The sequence below is a fragment of the Capra hircus genome, chromosome 5 (assembly GCF_001704415.2).
Source record: "Capra hircus breed San Clemente chromosome 5, ASM170441v1, whole genome shotgun sequence".
Lineage (NCBI taxonomy): Eukaryota > Metazoa > Chordata > Mammalia > Artiodactyla > Bovidae > Capra > Capra hircus.
In genome coordinates, this window is record NC_030812.1 from 114319510 (window position 1) to 114337628 (window position 18119).

Sequence of the window (18119 nt, forward strand, 5' to 3'; positions counted from 1 at the left end):
CTGGAGACAAAGGCTGGGGAGATACCAGCACAGATACACGGAAAGCCAGGAGGTGAGGCGAGGCCCGTGAGAACACAGGAGGAGTTGGGGCCGCACACACGGACCCACGCGCAGTGTTCAGAGATTGCCCCAAAGCAGAGCCAAAGCCGTCTGACCGGTCTGGGCCCGGGCAGGGGAGCGGGTGGGGGCGGGGAGCAGAAGCCTCTGGCTGCAGCAGACCCCGCTGGGGACTCCATTCTCTGGCCACAGCTGACTGTCCGTCGATGGGCTCCTTACCCAGCTGGACCAACCAGAGGCCTCTACATCACATCTGGAGCAAGGATGCAGGCGGTCTGGCTTCCCAGTGTGACTAAGACCCAGGGCAGTTGTGGGACCCTGGGGCCATGCTGCCCAGGAGGCAGAGACAGCAGTCCTGTGGATCCTGAGAGGAGGGGGGGGAGTAGGGGGGGAACAGTGTGCACGTGGCCCCTGGCTCCGCACAGAGCCTGCTCTGGGCTTCTGTTACTTTCGATTGTCAATCCTGGCCCTAAAAGGGCCAGGGGTTGGGGGATCTGTGTGTGGTAGCCCTGCCCAGGGTTCTCTCTTCCCTCCTTCCCTTGAGGTGGGCTGAGGGCAGGACCCTGACCTTTACCCCCTCCAATCCCCACCTCCCTGCCCCCCAACCCCGTGCTCCCCGAGGCCTCTCTGTTGAAGGCAAGGAAACAAACCACAGGGCTCTGAAACCATCCATCGAGTTTAATGCATCGTACAGAAGGAAACTACATCGGGATATTCAAGACAAACACGGTTCCTCTATCCTCACTAGCCATCGGACGGTCCTCCCTGGTCCAAAGCAAACTAAGTCTCCAGACACACGGGCAGCTACCCCTCCCGGGTCCCACCTTTCACATCCTCCCACTAACAATTTTCTCAAAATCATAATTCAATCCATCAGAGAAGAAAGCCAACCAACTGAAAAAAAAAAAAAAAAAAGGAACCTGAAGACATTTACATCTCAAGCCACGTGGTAATGTATAATCGGCATCTAGAGTAACCAATATATAAGACGTGTGTCTCACAGTTCACTTTGTTCATCAATAAAAGAATATAAAAATCTTGTTCAACCCAGTGTTAAGTGTATTAAAATAGATCTGTATCGTACAGCACAGTTTTCCCGGAATCATGGGAATGATAGGAGGGGCCGTGAGCAGGCCGTGTGGGGCGCCGGCCAGCCCCCTGGCTGTGCAGCTGGCATCATGCGTGCATGTGTGCGTGTCTGGGGCCACGTGTGCGCACGCACACGTGTGCACTGCGATCGGCACCGTGTGATATGCTGGGGGTGGGAGCCCCGTGGCTCCCAGATGTTCATCCTATTGTGCTAAGTTCTAAGTCCCTCGGGGACTGGAGAAGCCGCAAGGCTTGACAAGCCTGCACAGCCCACCCCAGACGCAGGAGCCCTTTGACGATGGCGGGCGCCCTCCCTCCACTTTTGGGAAGACTGCAAGAAGAGGGACCCTCCAGTCTCCCGAGGCCACTGGTCTCTCCCTCCCCCCTCCCCCCACTTCTTAAAAGCCGCTCTGGGTCCCTCCAGTTTGGCAGCCTCCCCCTCCGCCCGAGGGGGCTCCTGTTCATCCCTGGCAGCGGAGACCCCGGTGAGCGGGAAACAAAGTCACCAAGTCCCCTTCACATTAAATCATCTCACAATAAAAACGCCATACAAAAATGTAAAGTTATTTTTTGGCATAGTGTCTGTACTGGCAAGAAAAGAGGAATGGAATACTTTATCGGCTCTTCAAAAGGAGAAAAGAAAAGGCTTCGGTCGTTGGGTTGAACGATTCAACCCCAGATGGAAAGCCTGCCAAACGCCTCCCCAGCATGGCTGCAGCTCCACCTCGCCCAGAAACTCCGTGAGAAAAAGACACCGAGGGCAAGAGGAATCCAAAAAGTCAGCAGAGGCGGGGAGGAGGCGCGTGGTGAGGGTACCCCCCGAGATCAGGGGCCAGACAGAGGCCCGCTGACAGCAGCGTCTGACCCCTCGGGGGCGTCCTTCAAGTTAAACAGCTGCAATTCTGAACGCTAGTAACACTGACGTGGGGGCGTCTGGAAGGCCTGGCGCGCGCCGGGCGGCCCGTGAGGGCGGACGGGCGGCGGAGTCTACCTAGAGTCTACCACCTCTCGCTCCAACTAGCTCTACTACTCAGCTACGTCGTGTCCCCGGCGCCCCTCCTGCAAGCACGTGGGGTGCCTCGGCCCTTCTGTTGGGCGCGGGGCTGACTCGAGGCCGAGGAGACAGCTGTGCCCAGAAACCCGAGGCCTGGACAAGCCCCCCAGCAGCGGGGAGCTGACTGTGCGCCCCCAGCTGGATTCCGGGCGTCCTGTCTGACCGGAAGCGGGCAGGACTCCATCCCCAGAGTCCTGGGTCCGGGAGTCTCATTCAGCTCCTCCTCCCTTCTTTCCTGTCTCTGTCTGGTTTGTCTGAAATTCATAGTGTGTATGAATTAAGGCTGACAGAACCCGCAGGTCTCGCGAGCAGGGTCCTAGTGACTTTCCGCGGCTGTGAAGACCGGTCCCTCGGGGGTCAGTTGTGCCCCTGGGGGTGCTGGAGGGCAGAGTGCATGGCTGCTGCTGAGGGCTTGGTCCAGGGCCCCGCCAGCAGTGGGGCGGGGCTGGTGGTCGTCATGGTGACCTGGAGCCTCTGATCACCCTGAATCAGTCTAAGGAGGGCCCGCAGGCGGTCCAAGGACGACTGGGTGCCCCTCTGCCGGGCCAGCAGGCTCGTCTTGAGCTCCAGGCATTTCTGTTCAGGGAAGGCGTCAGAGAGAAAGGTCTCAGCATTTAGCAATGCATGCCACCCAGGGCAGCCCCTTCTCCTAAAGTCCCTCCCTTCCCTCACAGAGGCTGAAAGAAACCAGGAAGAGGGCATCACACACCAGCCAGAAGCAAAAAACGGAACACAATGGCAGTCAGATCCACAGGAGAAGTTGGTTTAAGATTCAAGGCTGGAACTGGTATGTGTGCAGCGATGTGGGAGTGTGCTCCCTTGTGGTTGGGGGCTCCCAGCTGACCACACCGTTCCCCACTCCTGCTGGAGGAAGCTCAGAGTCTGCTCTGGCTCAACTGCAGCCCCTCAGAAAGACCTTGAGCTTGCTGGCCGGTTCTCTGCTCTTTCTCTTGCCTGCTGTGTTCATGGCTTTTTCTAGCCTTTTAGGTTTCATGGCATCACAGTAAAGTGGTTAAGGACTGATGCCTCAAGTTAGAATTTGAATCATTTGCTGCTTGGGCAAATAACTTCAACTTCCTGAGACTATGTCCAAAACTCCAAGATAGGAATAATCACAGGGCCTCTTCATAGAGTTATTGAGAGGATTAAATGAAATACGACATTTAAGAAGTTTTTACCAGGTCCTGACACTGCTGTCACCATCATCACTACCAAATTCATCACCATCACCACCATCACCACCACCATCACCACCATCACCACCACCATCACCACCATCATCACCACCATCACCACCACCACCACCATAACCACCACCACTACCATCACCACCACCACCACCACAACCACCACCACTACCATCACCACCAGCATCACCACCAAATTCATCACCATCACCACCATCACCACCACCATCACCACCACCATCATCACCACCATCACCACCATCACCATCACCACCACCACCACCAGCATCACCACCATCACCATCACCACCACCACCACCATCACCAACACCACCATCAACATCACCATCACCACCACCACCAACACCACCACTACCATCACCACCAGCATCACCACCAAATTCATCACCATCACCACCATCACCACCACCATCACCACCATCACCATCACCACCACCACCACCAGCATCACCACCACCATCACCACCATCACCATCACCACCACCACCACCAACACCACCATCAACATCACCATCACCACCATCAACACCACCACTACCATCACCACCAGCATCACCACCAGCATCACCACCAAATTCATCACCATCACCACCATCACCACCATCACCATCACCACCACCATCACCAGCATCACCACCATCACCATCACCAACACCACCACCATCACCATCACCACCACCACCACCAGCATCACCACCATCACCACCACCACCACCACCACCACCATCACATCACCACCATCACCACCACCATCACCACCACCATTACCATCACCACCAGCATCACCACCAAATTCATCACCATCACCACCATCACCACCACCATCACCACCACCATCATCACCACCATCACCACCATCACCATCACCACCACCACCACCAGCATCACCACCATCACCATCACCACCACCACCACCATCACCAACACCACCATCAACATCACCATCACCACCAACACCAACACCACCACTACCATCACCACCAGCATCACCACCAAATTCATCACCATCACCACCATCACCACCACCATCACCACCATCACCATCACCACCACCACCACCAGCATCACCACCACCATCACCACCATCACCATCACCACCACCACCACCAACACCACCATCAACATCACCATCACCACCATCACCACCATCAACACCACCACTACCATCACCACCAGCATCACCACCAGCATCACCACCAAATTCATCACCATCACCACCATCACCACCATCACCATCACCACCACCATCACCAGCATCACCACCATCACCATCACCAACACCACCACCATCACCATCACCACCACCACCACCAGCATCACCACCATCACCACCACCACCACCACCACCACCATCACATCACCACCATCACCACCACCATCACCACCACCATTACCATCACCACCAGCATCACCACCAAATTCATCACCATCACCACCATCACCACCACCACCACCACCACCATCATCACCACCATCACCATCATCACCACCATCACCACCATCACCACCACCATCACCATCACCACCATCACCACCACCACCACCATCACCATCATCACCACCATCACCACCATCACCATCACCACCACCATCACCACCACCATCACCATCACCACCATCATCACCACCATCACCATCACCACCATCATCACCACCATCACCATCACCACCACCATCACCACCATCACCATCACCACCACCATCACCACCATCATCACCATCACCACCACCATCACCACCATCATCACCATCATCACCACCATCACCACCATCACCATCATCACCAGCATCACCACCACCATTTACCACCACTCTACAGAGAAGAAACCATCATGTTCCCTTTATACAAGAAGAAACTGAGGTTCAGAGCTAGGGCCTTGCTGAGGTCACAGAGCTGAGAAGGAGCAGAGCCAGATGTCCGACGGCTTGATAACTATGTGCTACTTAGCCACAGAGCTGCCCTCCCCACCTGCTGAGTCCCTGAACGACGCTGCTGAGTCCGTCCCCTTCTGGGGCGTCAGTGACCAGACAGTAACACTTTGATCTGCGACATCCTGTGGCCCCGGGCAGACCCCGCCCGCCCCGCACACCTTCACCGCCGAGGCCAGGCGCCGGTCTCGCTCCTCCAGTTGCTGGTGCTCGCTCTGCAGCTCACTGCCCCGCTGCAGCAGCTTCTGCTTCTCCTCTTCTTTGACTAGGAAAGAGGAAGGACTAGGAGAGGGCCTGGGTCCCAGGCCCCACTGGGAATGGCAGGTAGGCCGGAGCTGGGCCGTGGCTGAGCAGGAGGGGCAAGAAGAATCCTAGGTCCATCCCTAGGGGTCACTCTGGCCACATTCTCCTGCAGGAGCCAGAGGCTCTTGCCAGATGCTCAGGGGCTGAAATTCCACCTCTGCAGTAGCTGCCCTGCACTCAGGATTAGTCCCAGGCTCCCTCTTTTCAGAGCTTTGGATCAGAACAGCCTCTGCTGGGCCCAAAGTGAGTCCAGCAGTCCGAGGGCGGGGTTGAACAGAAGGGTGTCGCTGCCTCTTCCCAGTTGCCCCGATGTCTCACCTGTCTTGTGGGTGACGTAGGAGTGCACGATGGCCAGCATCCCGGTCCAGGGCACACCTCCGTCTTTCTTTAAGGCCTGGAGGGCAGATGGGGGACTGAGCCAGCGGGCAGCCCAGGGCCTGCCATGCTCCGGCTGAGGAACCTGGGGTGGGAGGACAGGGAGACAGGGGCACGGGCACGAGCTCTCTGGGCTGCCACGCCCCCTCTCCTCAGGTCCCCACAAAACCCAGTATGATGGGAACTCAATGTTTTCTAAAATAAAGAGGATTCCCCACAGCAGTAAAGAGTCTTCCTCACCGAAATGAAGAGGATTCCCCAATGATTTAAAAGTACCACATTCTATAGAATAGCACTGAAACATCCCACCACCCAGCCACACACAATATTAACACTTGCAAGTATTTTCACCCAGGTTTTCTGTTCTGCACCCTGTTTTTCTCAGTCAGATGGCTGATGGTCAAACTAAACAGCAGCTACAAAACCTGTTTTCTTTTTTTTAATTTTTATTTTTTAAAAACGTAATCCCACATAGTGAACAAGTCCCAAAGAATTCCAAATTCCTTTTAAAAAAAAATCATTTTCAGTGACCCCATCATCTCTCACTGAGTAAAGTGCCGGAATCTATTTCACCAACTCTTTGTGGGGAAGCCAGGTGTTCCTGTTTTCTTGCCTTTTATAAAGAGAAGCTGAGGGACTTCCTTCTGCACAGAACTTTACCTGTATTGAACTATTCCGTAGGTTCTACTACTCAAAGCAAGACACCAGGTTTAAAAGGTGTACACATTTTTAAGGTAACGTCTAAGAGTGCTCATTTCACCACATCATTGCCAGAAGGGAATGTTATCATTTTTGCTAATTTGATGGTTTTTCATCTGCATGTTGCTATCAGTGAGAACTGGGTTTCCCTTGTGGCTCAGCTGGTGAAGAATCCGTCTGCGATGCGGGAGACCTGCGTTTGATCCCTGGGTTGGGAAGATCCCCTGGAGGAGGGAAAAGCTACCCACTCCAGTATCCTGACTTGGAGAATTCCACAGACTGTATCGTCCATGGGGTCGCAAAGAGTCGGACACAAATGAGCGACTTTCTAATGTGTTAACTGGTGCTATTTTTTGTGGTTTGTGTTATTAGTACACTAAGCTGGAATCGCTAAATCAGCTGCAGAGGGACACCTCTGCTCGCTCCACACCCATGGTCCTCAACTGGCGGTGTCTGACATGGCCACGATGGGGGCTGTGATTGGCATCTACTGGGTGGAGGCCAGGGACATCACTGAACACCCTACAGGGCACAGGACAGCAACCCCCAACAGATTATCCTGTTCCAAAGGTCAGTTGTGCTGAGGTTGCAAAGCCTAGCTCCCTACCCAGCCCCTCTGCCTCTCGCCCCGCCCCAGCCTGGCCCTCCCCGTCTCCACGGTGGGGATGACCCAGGAAGCAGGGACGGTTTGAGAAGCCTCAGATGTTGTGCCCGGTGAGTGAGAGCCCTGCAGTTCAGGGAGATGGTGAAGGTGAGGGCTGGGTCGCCCACACGCAGACACGGCCTCCCATACCTTCTGCTGGCATTTGGGGCACACCCACATGCCCTTGGGTGCTGTTTTGAGGGGCGGGTCCAGGCAGCTGAGGTGGTAGGCCCCTGGGCACGTGCCGCACGGCTGCAGGTTGGCCCCTCGCTTGCAGGCAGCACAGAGCTCATCATGGGTGATCTCATTCTGGAAGAGACAGGACAGTGGGAGACAGGTCAGGGGGCAGGGAGCAGGGGCGGGGGGCAGGCAGCTGCCACCTCAACCTGCCTGGGACCCAGCTCTTCCGCCAAGGTTTTCAGCAGCTCTGGGAGACAGGACTAAGCCCCGAGGACGGGGGATAATGAAGTGAGCGCGGGCCTGCAAACCAGGAAGAGGAGCCTCCTGGTCTCCTGCCTCAAAGCCAAGGCCCCCCCAGGCCTGTGGGCTCCACGCAGCAGGACTCAGGCTCAAGGCACCTCCTGTCCCCATGCCCCAGCTGGCCAGGCACAGGGTGGCTGTGGACAAACGCTCCCCCTGCCAGCATGGACTTGTGACACCACACGGTTAGGGCTACAAACAACACGGTCTAATGGAAATATCATCACACGTTGCTTTTTAGTGGCTTGACTGTGGCATGAAGGGACTGGAAACTTAGAATTAGGTCTGAAACTGAGTAAAGAAAAGTACTGAATAAACCCTGAAGACATGCCCACAAGTAAGGCTGTGACCAACAAGCATCCTGGGAAGCAGGGATGTAGTGTTTGCATGCTGGGTGGGGTTTCACAAGGTCATGGAAATGTAGGTGTGTGGGGTGGGACCCTGAGACCCGAGTCCAGTCCCTAATGAGGTGGGGAATGAGGCCCAGAGAGGGCCAACTCTGCCCAAGGTCACACTGTGAGGCCAGACAACGCCCTGGCACTCAGCATCAGCTGCTTCTACGCAGGCTGTCACGGCTCCAGGGGTCCCTGTGTCCGGAGGGCTCCTGCTTGAACTGTGGGCTGAGCCCTGTGGTTTTGCCCAACTCTGTGGGACAGGCTGGAAAGTGGACTGGTGCTGTACAAAGCCCTCAGCACTGAGCGTGGAGCCCAAGGCCCTCTGCTCCATCTCACAGCAGCAGGCCAAGGGGCCCCGGCCCCTTGCCAGGAGTGGCCCTACCTGGAATCTGTGGAAAGCATGTCCCACCCACCCAGGTGTGAAGACCAAGGGACACATACCTTCCAGCAGGGGTCCTCATTGGCTAGCACAGGGAAGAAGGGCGGAGAACACGTTAGTGGCCAAGGGGAGCACTGATCAGGACTAGAGTCCACAAGGCCCAGGGTGGAAGGGAGTGTCTCAGGTCCCAGTGACTCCTGGGTCCTCACCCGGGGCATGCTGGGAGTATCTCAGGTCCCAGTGACTCTTGGGTCCTCACCAGGGGTATGCTGGGACTATCTCAAGCCCCAGTGACTCCTGGGTCCTCACCTGGGTCATGGTGGGAGTATCTCAGGCTCCAGTGACTTCTGGGTCCTCAGGGCATGCTGGGAGTATCACAGGCCCTAGTGACTCCTGAATCCTCACCAGGGGCATGCGGGGAGTATCTCAGGCCCCAGTGACTCCTGGGTCCTCACCAGGGGCATGCTGGGAGTATCTCAGGCCCTAGTGATTCCTGGGTCCTCAGGGCATTCTGGGAGTATCACAGGCCCTAGTGACTCCTGGATCCTCACCAGGGGCATGCTGGTAGTATCTCAGGCCCCACCAACTCCTGGGTCTTCACCCAGGGTATCATGGAAGTAAACATCTCTGCCCTGGTCATGGCCAGAACCCATCAAAAAAGAGGTTCATCGTGGCCCCTAAGCTCCCTGAGGAACGTGGCAGCAGCGAGCTGTCCAGTGGAGAAAACATTGTTCCAGGGATCCCTCAAAGTGGCTCACTGTCAACTCATTTTCAACCATAACCCACTTCCATTCCAGTGAGGGATGGCCAAACCACATAATTTAATGATCACAAAAATAGTTTTCCTTCTATTTTTTGGAAATTATATAGTCTAGTGGGAAGAACAGCTCGTGTGTGTGCACTGCACTCAACAGTTACACAGAGCTGGCACGTTCACCCTGTTGTCCCTGGCCCAGCTCTGAGAGGCTGGCACTGTCACGGGCCGGTTTTATACAGACCAGTAACCCGAGGCTCAGGGAGGTCACGTGACAGGTGAGGGTGAGGGCAGCGGGGCGCAGAGGGCCCAGGAAGCCGTGACACGCTGCCCACGAGAGCAGCTGTCCGGCCGCGGCCGCAGACGGGGCAGGCTGGGTAGCCGGGCGGCAGCCAGGGGAGCAAGGTATGGCCGAGCCCAGCCCCACAGCAGCCCTGCAGGAGAAGCGCTTACCTCTTGCTGTGAGGAACAGGGGTGTGTTGAGATAGTTGGATGCCAGTCGCTTCCTCTGCAGAGACAGAAAATCAAACCGAATCACAGGGGGCTGTCCTTGGTTGACACAGACCCAGCCCAGGACTCACCCGGGACGGGGTCCCCACCTTGGGCTCTGGACTCCAGCTGGACACCTGAGACCAGGGGCAGAAATGGGGACAGATGTGGGCATGGGGGAGGGAGAGGCAGGTCAGCCAGAGCAAAAGCCAGCAAAGGCTCTGCCTGACAGGCAAAAGCCAGCAAAGGCTCTGCCCGACAGCCACAATGGCTCAGCCCCATCGCGGCTCCTGTGGGCACGCCTGCTTCTTTCAGGAAGGATGGCTAGAGGTGTCCAGGTGGGGCAAATCAGTAACAAAGCAGGCATCTGGCTGTCCATCTGTCTGCCTCCTAAGTCTTCTTTCTCAGCAGCTTCTGGGCTCAGGCGGGAAACGAGGCGTATTAGGGACTGACTCCCCAAACCCCACTTCTTAGCATGAGGTTCAGGAACCTAACAACAAACAGTGACCCTTGGCTCATCATGTGTAAATGAAGAAGTTTCCAGTACATTCCAGAAGGTGACTTTAGTCCTGGGCTTTAGCAACTACAGGCCACATGGGTTCAGACCCTGGTGGTTCAAGGTGGCTTTGGCTGTGGCAAGACAACGGCTATAGACTTGAATGACGGGTTGTAAACCCGTCTCCCTCAACGTGTTTGGGCCATGTTCAGGGTTGAGAGAGACCCACGGAACTACATGTTGTCAGGGCTCAAGGTCACAGGGCTTTGCATCAGCTCCTGATTCGCTAATCAGGTCATTTCTGGTCAAGGCCACAGACATCGGAGACGAGGGTATGGCCTGGCCCCCAGAGCAGGGGCCACATCCATCGCAAGCAAAACCAACAGAGCCCGTCCTGTACAGAGGACATGTCGTTTCCGTGGCTGGAGCTGGAGGAACAGCTCAGCCCCTCTCACAAACGGGGCCCAGTGCTCAGAAAGTCAGGGAGGAAGTGAGCGGGTGTGAACATGCGTGTGCTCTGAGCAGGAGTCGGGAGGGTACCAGTGAGGGCAGGCAGGTGGGCTGGGAGCATGTGACAGGGACAGAGGGCGCTCTCCCCACAGGGCACCCACGGGCGTCCCCTCCCGGTGAGGTCCAGCTGGTGAGCCGCAGATGTGGGACAACTGGCCCCGACTCAAGAATTCCCCGGGGGAAAGCAAGCGCAGCATCTTCCTGTCCTCCTCTGGGCCCCTCAGGGCCTCGCTGGCCTCCGCGACGTGCCAGAGCCTGGGGCTCTGCAGACTTGGCTCCACTTCAGGAGGGCCACCCGACTCCAGAGCCCTCATGAAACGGCTTCCCTTTCAGGGCAAGATTCCAGGGCATTTTTCACAGGAAAGCCCAGAGCATCTGCAGCCCCGGCAGACCTGGCTTCTGGGAGATGACATCTGGGTTCTAGCCGAGAATTCTGGACTCTGATGTGCACGGGCAAGGCAATCCCATTCTGCATTCAGTTCCTCCCTGGGAATGTGATGCTGAGAGGGGCTGGGTGCTCCCTGAGCTGCATCCTTAAAGGGCATCACTGACTGGCGTTTGGTGACTCTCATCACCTCCTAGGGGGCTGCAGCCAACCTCAGGGGGGGCGGTGGGGGGATGGTGCGTGTGTTGCATGGGATTTGGATGAAGGGGGCATTCCCTCCTTTGGAGTTAACCGTCACATCCTATTTGACCAGTTTCAGCTATCTGAGGGGAGTGCACGCTGCCCATCGTAAGAAGCAGTCTTAGAGCTGGGGTGCCACTATGTGACGGAACTGGGGCTCAGGGGGTTAGGCGGAGGGGAAGGTGGGCATCCCAGGCCGGGTCTCTCCTTGTTGGCCTCATGTCTCCACCCAGAGGGAACTCAGTGAAGTCACGGTCTCTCCCTCTCGTCCTCCAGCCAACCCTCTCCCCAGCCTCGCTTGGCCCAGCCCCTCCCAGGCTCTCCTCTCTGTGGCCTCTCTTGAGTCAGGAGCTAGGGCTGAGCCCACCGGGCTCCAGTTGGGCCCAAGGGGTCCAGGAGGACCAGAGCCCAGCACTGCCTGCGACCAGACCTCATGCCGGATCAGTGGGACGAAGAATCAGGCAGCTGGCTGTGACCTGCATCCAGCCCCAGCCCCAGCCCCGGGGCAGCCCGCCTGAGAACCCACTGACACGGTGGTCCTCTGCCTCTGTCTCTCACAAGATTCTGAACCCAGGAGGTCAGGGCTGTTCACTGTCATGCCCTAAGCTCTAATCAGGAGGGGCAGGTGAGGAGGCCAGCCCCGCAGAGCCTCCCCCACCCCTCGCCCCGTGTGCGGCTGGCGGGCCCCTCACCTCTGTCTCCAGGAGGCCGCTGTAGGCGGGGTTGGCTGTGCTTCTCCGCTTTCGCTCCTGGCGTTTGCTCTGGATCTCTGAAAAGGCCCAGATACAGTGGTTACGGGAGTCTTCCTGCCCTGGGAACCCTGGACGCTAACTCTACCAACCCTGGGCACTGCCTCCTGCCCTGCAGCCCCTCTGCCCAGCATCTGGGCCCCAGAGTGGCCCTGAGTGGGCTGGGGGCCCTGGAATCGTTCACTCTGAGGCAGGACAGAGCTGCTGGCCTCATGGTGAAGGACCGACTGGGCAGAGGGTGGGGGATATCCAGAGTCCAGGCACCCACTCTCAGCACGGCCCCATGTGCCATCTTCCAGCCTGGGGATGCCTCTTTTGGGACCTTAGGACAGCTGGTGCCTGATGGTCAGACTGTGGCCAGACTGAGCTTCAGAGTGAGGCTGAGGGCTCCTGGGAAGGCAGGTGCCTGCTCTGCTCAGCCAGCCTACCCTCACAACAACAAACACCGCCCTCCCTACAGGGCCTGGCGTGGCGAGCCTCCTGCAGTTCGAGAACTGGGTTTTCCCTCCCATTTTTTCCCCGTTTTGCTTTGGCTGCCAGGTGGGCCCTGCCTCTCTGTCTGTAGCTGTTTTGACAATATATCCTAGTCTCTGTTTCTCGGATCTGACTTCTCCTTCGATACTGTCCCAATATGATTTGTGTGTTTCCCATAAGGTACCTCAGACCCTCTGCAGAAGAAGTTAGGATGCAAATAAACACAAATAAAAAAATATTTGGGGTATCATGGGCAGGAGGGAGCAGAGTTTGTAAAATGAGGACTGTTCACACAAATTATAACAATCACAAATGGATTTGCAGAGTGCTTTTAGCTCAGTTGCCATGACAACCCTACAAAGTCCGAGGAAGCGGCTTTCCTCAAGTTGTAGATGAAGAGAGTGAGGTTCCGAGTGGGGAAGGAGTTGGCCCGAGGTCGCCCAGCTCTAAGCAGCACGGTCAGGACTTGAACACGGGACTTCTGACACGACTGTTCGGGCCAGTTCCACCACCCCAGGCTGCCTCCACAGCTCCAAAGACAGAGCAGAAATGTCTCTCAAAGGCCGCCATGCACAGCCGGATTCCCTACACTCAGGTTCAAGCAGGAGGATTCAGACATGAACAGAACTCCTTCCAAGAAGGCAGGGGGGCCATGAGAGGAGGGGTCCTTGCATGGGACATCCCCACCGGGGTCAGGTCCATGTAGCAGGGTATCTGAGTGGCCGGACCACGCCCCGTCCCTTCCCACCACCTACACCCCAGCTGCTTCCAGAGAGCAAGTCAGACCCAGGGAACGCAAGGGGAGGTGGACGTGGAAAGGCCTGGACCCACCTCCAGGGCACGCTTGACTCGGCCGTGCATGGGTGGTCTGGCCAAGGCCCTTCCCGCCCCCGGCTTCATGTGCTGTCCCGGAGACAACCTTCACCTGAGGTGAGAGCTGGTCCGTGCCTCGGGCGCCGGGGTATTCAATTCCTTCCTGAATCCAGGTCTCTCTGAGCGCAGGGGTATTCTCACTTTATAAAATGTCTTTAGCAGTGAGGTTGGAATCGTGGAAAAACACTCTGGGTCATGAGTCAGGAGACATGGATGCCATCCCGGGCCTGATAGTGGTTAGTTGCGTGACCTTGAGCAAGCGAATCAATGTCTCTGGCCTCTGCTTCCCCACATGTGCCGCGAGATGGTTGGTTCTATGCTTTCTAGGCCCTGAGATTCTGTGACGACGCACAGAGCTCATCAGCAATTGCTCTCATCGGTGAAGTCAAACGGCACCTATAGTGCCACAATGATCTGTCTGTTCAGTGTGCTGATTTCCACCGACCGGTCTGGGGCGGACATGAGTCCACAGGCCAACTTGACAGAAGGGGAGGTGGCTGCTGTTCCTCTTGGTTCTAGCCAACAACCCCAGGAGGAAGAGTTGGCTATTATCCCATTTTACAGATGGAGAAACTAAGGCCCAGAGGAGCTGGGTGACTTGCCCAAGCTTGAGCCGTCAGTCATGGCAGAGCTGGGCACCCCGATCTTATCACTTCACGGTGCTGCCTCCAACTGTGGGGCAGAGAACCCACAAAGCCCCTCCATTGACACACAGAGGTTTCTGTGCAGAGTCAAGCCGGGAGAGCGGGTGGGCTCCTTGGTCTCAGTGATGACAACCAGGCACTCAGCACCGACCTCGTGGAAGGTGGGTCACATCTGACCGGGAATCTGAGACCCACTGTTTCTGTCTGATGCCCAGTCAGCCACCTGACCCACCCACCCGGCAGCCAGGCCCAGCTCCACTGCAGGGGTCCTCACCTTCCAAGTGCTCCGTCGTCACCAGGCCCAGTGCCACCATGAAGGCGATTTTCTGAGGGAAGGCAACAGAGAAGGGTTAACCCAGCTTTTCTATTTGGGGGTTTCCTTAGTTTTTATCTAATGCTCTTTCGCTGTTCCAGGATCCCACAGGACATGAGTCATCCTGTCTCCTTAGCTCCTCTGGGCTGTGACGGTAATGACAAACTACAAATTTCCAGTTGTGCGATAAATAACGTACAGCATTGTGGCTAGAGCCAGTGGTACCATACTGTAAATGTGAAGGCTGCTGAGAGTAGATTTGAAAAGTAGGTGTTCATCACACAAAAATAAACAACCATGGAGGTGACAATGGATAACACAAAAATGGATAACCATGGATATGCTAACTGCAATTCCTGTGGTGCTCCTGTTGAAATATATACATATCTCAAATCATTATATTGTGAATCTTAAACTTACGCAAGGTTATATGCCAACTACATCTCGATAAAGCTGGAAAACATTTTTAAAAACAAAGGGTGGTGACTTGGTTATTTCTGGTGAATTGTAGGAAGATCCTTCTAGCTGCAGAGAGGAAACATCTAGGGGCTGGGAGCCTGGGCAGAGGGGAGGCAGGGACAAGGGCTGTGGCAGCAGGGTGGCAGAGAGGGAAGGAGCATCTGTGTGCATGGGTCTTGCCAGACAGGTGGCCCAGCTGTGGCTGGGGGTGTGGCCTGGGCTAGAGCTGGGGGTGTGGCCTAGGCTGGGGTGTGAGCTGGGGTATGGCCTGGGCTGGGGCTGGGGGTGTGGCCTGGGCTAGGGCTGGGGGTGTGGCCTAGGCTGGGGGTGTGAGCTGGGGTGTGGCCTGGGCTGGGGCTGGGGGTGTGGCCTGGGCTAGGGCTGGGGGTGTGGCCTAGGCTGGGGGTGTGAGCTGGGGTATGGCCTGGGCTGGGGCTATGGGTGTGGCCTAGGCTGGGGGTGGGAGCTGGGGGTGTGGCCTGGGCTAGGGCTGGGGGTGTGGCCTAGGCTGGGGTGTGAGCTGCGGTATGGCCTGGGCTGGGGCTGGGGGTGTGAGCTGGGGTATGGCCTGGGCTGGGGCTGTGGGTGTGGCCTAGGCTGGGGGTGGGAGCTGGGGGTGTGGCCTGGGCTAAGGCTGGGGGTGTGGCCTAGGCTGGGGTGTGAGCTGGGGTATGGCCTGGGCTGGGGCTGGGGGTGTGAGCTGGGGGTGTGGCCTAGGCTGGGGTGTGAGCTGGGGTATGGCCTGGGCTGGGGCTGGGGGTGTGGACTAGGCTGTGGTTGGGGGTGTGGCCTAGGCTGGGGGTGTGAGCTGGGGTGTGGCCTTGGCTGGGGCTGGGGGTGTGAGCTGGGGTATGGCCTGGGCTGGGGCTGGGGGTGTGAGCTGGGGGTGTGGCCTGGGCTGGGGCTGGGGGTGTGGCCTAGGCTGGGGGTGTGAGCTGGGGTGTGGCCTTGGCTGGGGCTGGGGGTGTGAGCTGGGGTATGGCCTGGGCTGGGGCTGGGGGTGTGGCCTAGGCTGTGGTTGGGGGTGTGGCCTAGGCTGGGAGTGTGAGCTGGGGTGTGGCCTTGGCTGGGGCTGGGGGTGTGACTGGGGTTTGGCCAGGGCCGGGGTTGAGTTGTGGCCAGGGCTGGGGCTGGGGGTGTGGCCGGGACTGTGGTCCGGCTGGGACTGTGTCTAGGGCCGGGACTGTGGCTGTGACTGGGGTTTGGCCAGGGCCAGGGCTGAGTTGTGGCCAGGGCTGGGGCTATGTCTAGGGCTGGGGCTGGGGCTGGGGCCAGGCTGGAATGGGGCCAGGACTCCTACTCCAGCTGCCGTTCCGTGGGGCACAGACTAGAGAGTCTGACCAGCTTGGTCAGATGCTGCCCGAGGCCAGGGAAACGAATAGCACAGAAAAGGCCAGGCTCTGTCCTGAAGAAGGCAGGGACTCTGGGACAGGATGGAATCTGCCGAGCCTGGGGCAGGAGCCAGGCGTCCAGGGTCTGTCCCCGCTGAGCGCACAGCCTGGTGACCGCAGACACGCCGACCTCTCTGAGCCCATCTTCTCGTCTGTATAGTGAACGCTGTCATTTCTGCCCCATCCGCTTTGCAGAGCAGTTGGGAGGATGCGGGCGAGCAGGGGAGGAAGCGTAGTTAGTGATGGAGGGTCGCTCGGCAGGGAAGCGGGGTGTTACTGCCCCGGGTCCCTTCGATGCGTTGTGTGGGTGCTGTCCCGTCATGTGCCCGAGCCCAGCTCATCTCGCAGGCAGCCTGGCTCCTGCCCCAGGCGTGGCGGACTCCATCCTGTCCCAGAGTCCCTGGCTTCTTCAGTCAGAGCCTGGCCTTTTCTGTGCTATTCGTTTCCCTGGCCGTGGGCTCCAAAGAAAGTGTGTATGTGGGTGTACAGACACTGGTACCTCAACGGCCACTGGAAACCACCACACACCTGAGCCTTACCAGCCCCGGTCAGTGTCTCTTTAGCCCCAATCCACACCCACCCCTGGCCCCCGAGTCCGCGACTGGTGCATTTGAGGGCATTTCTGGGGCAGCTGCTGCTCTGGCTTAAAGCGCTCTTGACTTAGGTTCTTCACAAACAGGTTCAAAGGCCACTGGGAAGCCTGCGTCTATGCAACACGACAGCTCCCAGCCTTCTTCTAAAAGCAACTTTAATAAGGATTTTTACACCAGGACGTGTTGTGACTGCACGTTCTATTTAAATCATTACATGTATTTACGCTAATTATGTAGTTAGATGTAATTATACTAATTGTATAAACGCACAATAATTGACTAAGATACACTTTGAAAGAACAAAGAGAAGCCACCCAGAAATCCTTCCTGAATATTAAGGGTGCAGAGAACCCCATCGGAGGACAGAAGGGTGCTCATGGGAGCTTGACCTGTGAGCTGGCCCCTCAGCCCCACCTCGCACACAGTGGGTGCTCATTCATTACCACCAAATAGAATGGGCTGTCTCTCTCGGGACAAGATTGGGCCTGAAGCCAGAGAGAAGACTGGCCGCATCTCAACCTTGGTGAGTAGTCCACTCTACCAACTCCCAGCAGGCTTTCTGGATGTGTCAGAGGACAATAGCCAAGTCACTCTCCTGCTCAAAGACGTTCCATGGCTCCCTACTACTCAAGGAATGAAGTTCCCCCTTGGCCACCTGCATCCGGGTCTTCCAGAATCAGCCTCCACTGTCCATCTTTAACCCCATGTTGAGAAGTTCTCTGTAGCATCATTGACTCTGGACGAGTAAGGACAGGGAAGCCTGGTGTGCTGCAGTCCACAGGGTCGCAAAGAGTCGGACACGACTGAGTGACTGACGAACAACATCTAGAAATTCTCACCCACACGTGCTACCCGAGGTCCAGAGACCGGCCAATCTTCCGGGTGTGCTGGGTCCTCTCCCCATGTCCGCGTGACTGCCTGGGCAGTGTCCTCCAGCTGACATGCCACTCGTCCTTCTCCTGAAACCCTCTCCGTTCCCATCCCCGTGATCACACCCCTCCCCTCCAAGGTCTCCTCCCTCTCCCTGTGTGTTAAGTTGCTTCGGTCGTGCCTGACTCTTTGCGATCCCACAGACTGTAGCCCGCAAAGGCTCCTCTGTCCACGGGATTCTCCACGCAAGAATGCTGGAGTGGGTTGC

The 18119-nt window shown here is 57.1% G+C and overlaps 1 protein-coding gene across 2 annotated transcripts in view; it reads right to left on the bottom strand.

The window, feature by feature from the left end:
• Positions 718–18119, bottom strand: part of PHF21B (PHD finger protein 21B) — an 89622-nt gene continuing 72220 nt past the window's right edge. For both annotated transcript variants that reach the window (XM_018048892.1, XM_018048893.1), the window contains exons 6-13: positions 14500–14551; positions 12178–12254; positions 9819–9873; positions 8674–8696; positions 7508–7666; positions 5959–6034; positions 5499–5602; positions 718–2776 (exon numbers count right to left, since the gene is read on the bottom strand). In XM_018048892.1, coding sequence (XP_017904381.1) covers positions 2558–2776; positions 5499–5602; positions 5959–6034; positions 7508–7666; positions 8674–8696; positions 9819–9873; positions 12178–12254; positions 14500–14551 — 765 coding nt within the window. In that variant the 3' untranslated portion in view covers positions 718–2557. The remainder of the gene's footprint in view (positions 2777–5498; positions 5603–5958; positions 6035–7507; positions 7667–8673; positions 8697–9818; positions 9874–12177; positions 12255–14499; positions 14552–18119) is intronic.